This window comes from Meleagris gallopavo, chromosome 8 (genome assembly GCF_000146605.3).
Source record: "Meleagris gallopavo isolate NT-WF06-2002-E0010 breed Aviagen turkey brand Nicholas breeding stock chromosome 8, Turkey_5.1, whole genome shotgun sequence".
Classification (NCBI taxonomy): Eukaryota; Metazoa; Chordata; class Aves; order Galliformes; family Phasianidae; genus Meleagris; species Meleagris gallopavo.
The window spans coordinates 25,893,386-25,899,947 of NC_015018.2; the positions used below are offsets into that span (position 1 = coordinate 25,893,386).

At 43.2% G+C, this 6,562-nt stretch overlaps 1 protein-coding gene across 1 annotated transcript; it reads left to right on the top strand.

Annotated features, from left to right (window-relative positions):
- The first annotated feature begins 16 nt into the window (after positions 1-16).
- Positions 17-6,118, top strand: LOC104912027 (transcription factor 7-like 2). The gene is made up of 2 exons (XM_010714759.3): positions 17-478; positions 5,283-6,118. The coding sequence occupies exons 1-2, from the start codon at positions 396-398 to the stop codon at positions 5,704-5,706; spliced, it is 507 nt and encodes a 168-aa protein (XP_010713061.1). The 5' UTR covers positions 17-395; the 3' UTR covers positions 5,707-6,118.
- The last annotated feature ends 444 nt before the right edge of the window (positions 6,119-6,562 follow it).

The following is a 6,562-nucleotide window of genomic DNA, read 5'->3' on the forward strand; positions in this document are numbered from 1 at the left end:
TTCCAGTTTTTATTTTTATTTTTTTCCTTCCTCTTTGCTGCTGCTAGCCAAAAACCCACTGTAAAACAGCATCAGCCTTAAGCCTCTCTGATCCCTGGCTCAAACACAGCCCCTTCCTCCCGGCCTCCGCTCCAGGACAGTCACGTTGTCGTGGGCTCCCTCAGCCTGCACTCACATGGCTCTGAGCGCGGTGCCGGACGGACGCACGGCGGTGTCGGAGATTTTTGGTTTTGTTTTGGCTCGTTGTAAAAGTCCTGTTTCTTTCATGCCCTTGATGTCAGGGGAGATTACCAAATAAAGCGGAGGTGATTAAAAGCTAAACGTAGCTGTAGCTAAGATTAAGCAGTCCAAATGAGCTCTATCCACCATTGTGTTGTATTTTTTGTGTTTACCTTATGCTAACAGATGCAAATACTCCAAAGAAGTGTCGGGCATTGTTCGGGCTTGACCGACAGAGTTTATGGTGCAAACCATGCAGGTATAATACTACCCATTAGGCCTCTGGGGAAATAAAAGCAATCTGTCCTCTTAGTGCATTCGTGTGATTTTGTTTTTTTAATCTTTTTTCCCCACTCCCCACCTTTCTCTCTCCAACAGCATCAATTGCTAATAATCTTTGATCTTTGGAATTTCTTGCTAATTTAATGCCATTTTTCTCTCTTTCTTTACCAATAACCTCTCCCTGGTGGTAGAACTGGGAACAAGAACGCTTGAAGTGCTTGAAGCTGGCAGTTGTTTTTTTGTTTCTTTCCAGATTGTCAGCAAAAAAAGAATGTTTAGCTGGACATCTATATTTTGTTTTTCATTGGGTCTGTATCCAGTGCCTCCAAAGGCTTAAAACGTTTTGGGATCTGCAGCAATAGTGCTTTTCAAATGATGATAGATATAAAAGCCAGTGTTTACAGCTTATATTGTACTCACTTTTTTGGTGTTACATGCAGAATTAAATTGCTGCCTGTGGGCTCCTGTGCCTCCGTGAGTTTTATGTAGAAATCATTTTTAAATGATCTGATGTCTTTTTTTTTCCTGATTCTGAAAATGCTTTTTTTTTTTTTTCTAAATTTTATCCCAACATGTGAGCTGTAAGCTCCTGAGCTCTAGACAAAACTAATTCCAGCTTTAGTAGGACAGTTTCCAGCATTCAAAGGAGGTGAAAGACACCAGAGAGCCCAAATTTCAACAGCCCATGTTCTACTGGAGTTTAATTCCATGTATGACTCAGTATGTACGTCTTTCTTGGTGGAGGGATACCGAGTAGTTCTTTTCTCATTCCTTTTTCCTTATATGATCGCATTTGGTTAAATTTGTTGTTTCTTTGTTCTGATACAAGCAGTCTTTGAATTTGGAATATTATGATGGTAGGTATTTCAACCCAAACCACACTCTGTGTGTAGTGATTCCCTCTCCCACATTCTCCCCTCTTACTCATGCCAGTCCCATGTGCTTCATCTCATTTAGAATGTAGATCAGATGTTCATCATATTTTGTGTATGCACGCAGTCTTGTTTGTGCTTAGTGTCGAGGAAAACATGAATCAAGGGTGGTGTTGTATGTCAAAATACTAGATAAGGCACCAAAATTATTTTCAGATGATTGTCCTGTTTGAGGCATGCTAGTACTGGGTGTTTTGGGGGTTGAGATGTTAGATACAAGCATGTATGTTAAGAAACAAGTTTTGAAAGCTGCTGTTTCTTAAAGCTTAAGGAAAGGAAGAAGAGTTCAATCCAGAAGAGCTGGGTAGGAACCTTCCATGTGTCAGGACTCGAGTCTCATGCTAAGCAAAGGCTTGGATGCTGTTTAATTAGGCTTTATTCTGGGGTTAATTTACCAGACACTATCAGCAGATATTTGTGTAGCCTAGAGATACAGTACTGGAAACATGTAGGCTGTATGCCATGCACCAGAATGGAGGGCACATCATGTTTGTGTGGCTCTGTATTTCCTTAGTGGCTTAAGTAAACATCGTACTTTTAAAACTACGTTTTATCAGCCAAGGGACTTTTCCTTCAGTCTTTGCAGTGTTTATGTTACACATAAAATTTAAACTCTCTCTTAAATTATGCCTGGTTTTGGCCAGAGGTCTTTGCTGCACATTAGTGACAACTTTTTTAGACCAGTTTCAGAATCATTTTTGAGCAGCATGGCCCCTTTTCAGTGGTAAGGTAGCTTTAGGGTTACTGATACAGTCAGTATTTTTTTTTTTCTTTTTTTCTTTTAAAACATAGAGACATTTTATCACTAGGTAGTGTAGAGCATTTCTCTCTTAGTTGTTGTCCTAAGCATTACAACATTGCATTTGATAGCATGGTAGCTTTTTGTATCGCATCTTAAGTAGGTGCTAAAGATGTACAGTTTGCAAATACAAAAAAAACTGAGACATCTTTGCTCACAGCAACAGAATAAACCCTTGTTATCATCTGTGGCTTTCACTCATGGCAATTGCAGTGTTCTGGATTTTTCTGATGCTGTCCTAGGGCTAATTTCAATGACAGCATGAGCAGGGTCAGTTCTGTTTGTGCCTGGGGTACTGATGTAGCAGCTGACACTTTCAGAGTGTCACACAAGTGGATAATCCTCACAGTGTGCTTCTAAGGGGGGATATGTAGTATTTTTGTTCCCTCTTTAAGAGCTGCAAAACTGAGGCACAAAACGTTCCTCAGATGTTGACTTATTCCCCTTCACCAGGGTTGCCTGAAGTTGTTCACTTCTGGTAAAATTTGGCTTGCAGGGTTTTGGAGTTGTGCCCATCTATTTATTCTGGCCCACCTAACCCTGTCCCCTACATGACCACAGATAGCACATAGTGAAGATGGAGAAGTGTCCTTCCCCCCCTTGAACCAAGATTTGTTTAAATGGCTTTTCAGATTAAAAGTGGCCGCACTGTTTAAGAGTTGAACATAAAACAGAAAGAGAGAAAACACTGCTTCCTCACTCCTAATCAAATGAACATTAAAGGTAGCAGACCAGCGTTTTCAGTTTTGAGAGCTGTTAATTCTGCAAGCTCAGACAGTTCTTTGGAAGCCTGATATAAGTTGGCTCTGCCATGAGAAATTCCTCATTTCAGGCCGCAGAACTTAAAACAATATTAACAGAATCATTTTTAATTCTCTACGTACTAGATTCAAACTGTGAATTGGTGAGATAATTAGCTGCCCTGTGGGTTCAGAGCAATCCAGCTGAATGGCTTCTGGAGCAGTGTCAAAGAGGAGGGCAGAGCTTGGGTCTCTGCTTGGAGTGAGAGAAAACCTTGCAGTTTCCAAGTTGAGAAAACCCACCTTTCAATGCAGGTGTCATCATAGAGCTTTGTGCACATCACTGTTCTGCTTTGCCACTGGCAGCTACGTAGAAAGTCATAATGTGAATTCTGGGTCTGGCAGCATTGCTCAGCTGGAGTTAGGAAGTGGGGAGGCAGAGGCCAGGAGCAGCAGAAATGCCCATAGCCACGTGCTAGAGGCTTTCCTCGCTGTTTGTTGTTGGTAGAAGAATTAACAGGTTCTGTTTTGAGCCCACCAAGTTAATTTCTTTCTGTCTTTTAACGTTGCTCTAATAAAGCATGGTTTATGGCCTTCACTTGCTGTCCTCTATCTTTCTTCCTTTCCTTCTTTTTTAACATTTAAGTTGCATGGATGTCTTTAGTTTTTAGCATGTATTTATCTGCAGGCTAACGTGGTTATAACTCTATTAGCCCTAACTCCTTACCTTGCCATGGGTACATGGAGCAGAGCCCCTGATTCTCTGGAGGAAGGAAGCCACAACCCTGATCTCCACTAAAGCAGGTGGAAAGATGGGGTTCTGGGTCTGCGGCTCCCTTCCTGGCTATGGGAGATAACATCTAATGCCAGATTCAAGCTGGTTAGATCTCCCATGCAGCTGAGAAATGTCCAGTCCCAGTGCCTAGCATTGACCCAATGCTATATATAGGGGAGCATACTGACTACCAGAGTTGGAAGTATGGCAAAGCACATGAATGGGGAGTTTCACACAATGATGTTCAGCATTGGTGCCACACTTGGGAGCTTCTCCTGATGAAGTTGCTGAGCTGGTGAGAAAGGTGTCCATGCTCCTTCACGTTGGTGGCTTTGAGCTGAGTGTCCAAAGTTTCTGTGGCAGAGCTGCTTTAGACAGATGTGGTCAAATAGTTGGGCTGTGAGACCATGGTCAGTACTTCCCCAGAAAGTGCTCAAGCAGAAGGGCTGGAGAGCTGTCAGTAGGAGGGTCAGGGTGCCACTCAGTGTCATTCTCCCAGATGCTTCAGTTGTTTGCCTCATTATTTCCGTCCTGCTGCTTGAACTGTCATGCAGACACTTGGCAAGAGAGGTGGTGTGAGACTGTCATCTGTTTTCATTTCTCCTTTACATTATTAAGGGGACAGAGGGAGGAGAAAAGATTTATTGGGTCACTTACGTGGAAGTGAACTTGTGAGACTCTCATATTCCCTGGTGTGAAATAAGTTCCCCATGTTGCTCCTTACCTTTGTGCCTGTCGTCGTGCTCCTCAGCCACTGAAATTGGATCCCACTGAAGTGACAAGGATGGCCTCTCACAGGAAAATTCCCCCAACGCAGACAAGCAGCTTCCCAAATCTACCACTCTGCCTTAAACCAAAAAGTAAAACTGAGTCAATTTAAAGCCACAACCTGCAGGCCATACAACCAGTTATTCTTGTTATTTTGGATCATACTCTGTTTATCCTGTTCTTTTTCTGGTTTTCCTTCTGTTTGTTTTGTTGTTTTGTTTTTATTTCCCCTCTCTCATTCTCTCTATTATATTCCTCCTGTCTGACTCTGACCTTTCTGGATTTGGTGTGGTTCTTAACAGAGGAGAAAGCGAGGAGTTTAGGTTGCAGCAGTCTGGCCTCTTCAGGGCAGAGCATCATAAGAGCGGCCAGGTGATGCAGGGTAGAGAGCCCCTTTGAGATGGCTTGAGATACATTCAACATATCCAGGGCTTTTATTTCCTAAAGATATTTTTTATTTTTTGAGAGGAAAGTTGAGTCTGTAGATTAGCACAGTGGGCTCGAAAAACTTGCTATATCCAGTTTTGTTAATCTGAAAGTTAATAAATAGGGCAAGGAGGCGGCCCGAAGAGGAGAGGGATGAAGAGGCAATGGGTGCAGCCTTTCCAAATCTGTTAGCCCAGGGAGGGCTGAGTGGACGGGGCACCATGGCCGCCTGCCAGCCCCAGGATGGTGCACAGGGCCGGGCCCAAGGCCCCTTGCTGTAGCTAAATGTCTGCGTCGGCATCTCTGCCTTCATTCACAGATAACTCTCTCCCTGTTTCTAGGAGAAAAAAAAAGTGCGTTCGCTACATACAAGGTGAAGGCAGCTGCGTCAGCCCACCCTCTTCAGATGGAAGCTTACTAGACTCTCCTCCGTCCTCCCCCGCCATGCTCGCCTCCCCCTCCAGAGACTCGAAACCACAGACTGAACAAACGCAACCCCTCTCGCTCTCCCTGAAGCCCGACCCGCTGGCGCACCTGGTCATGATGCCGCCGCCATCCTCGCTCGTCCTCGCCGAGAGCGCTGCGAGCAAGCCCGGCGCCCTGCCTGCCGCCAGCTGCCCCAACGGGGCCCTGGACCACGCGCCGGCCGCCCTCCCGCCGGCCACATCCCTCGCACAGCCCTCCACCTCCTCCCTACATTCCCACAGCTCGCTGGTGGGGCCGCAGCCCCAGCCGCTCTCCCTCGTAACCAAGTCCTTAGAATAGCTTTAGCCTCTGTCGCCCTTTCGGTTTCCTTCAGGGGGGTTGGATTATGTTGGGATTTGGGTTTTGTTTTGTTTTGTTTGTTTTCCTTTTTTTAATTTTTTTTCTTTTTTTCTTTTCCTCCTCCTCCTCCTTGTCGTTGTCCACCGTTCGTCGTCGTTTCTTGGTTTCGTTTCCAGTTCGTGCCACATGGCTACATTAGTTGATGTTTTATCGAGTTCATTGGTCAATATTTGACCCATTCTTATTTCAATTTCTCCTTTTTAAATATGTAGATGAGAAAAGCCTCATGATTCTGCCAAAAATTTTTATCAACAGCTGTTTAAAGTCTTTGTAGCGTTTAAAAAATATATATATATACATAATTGTTATGTAGTTCCAATAGCTTAGTTTTAAAGACTGATTTTAAAAATTATTTAAAAAAAAAAAAAAAAAAAAAGAAGCAATTTTGAAGCAGCCCTTGCCGGAGGCATTGGTTCTTTATTATTTGTATTAAATACGAGCTTGCGAACCAATCATTTTACATCTGGTTTTTAAACCTTTAAGGGCACGGTGAATGCAGTGCCGCTACTACTTCTTTTTTTTTTTTCCTTCCTCGTGTGAAACAACCTTTATTGTGATGTTACTTGTTATTGTTTAAATGTACAGAAACAAAGGGTTAAAAAAAAATGTGTTAATATACCTTGTTCCATGGTGTTGTTCTTTTTGGGGGAGGGAACGCTACTCAACAATTAAAAGTATCACAACGCTATTGGACCAGTAGTATTTATTGCTTTAGAAATTGCTTGTTGTATCTGTATGTTGTCCCTTTTTAAATGTTTTTTTTCCTCTTTTTTTTTTCTTGAAACATTGTATAAAG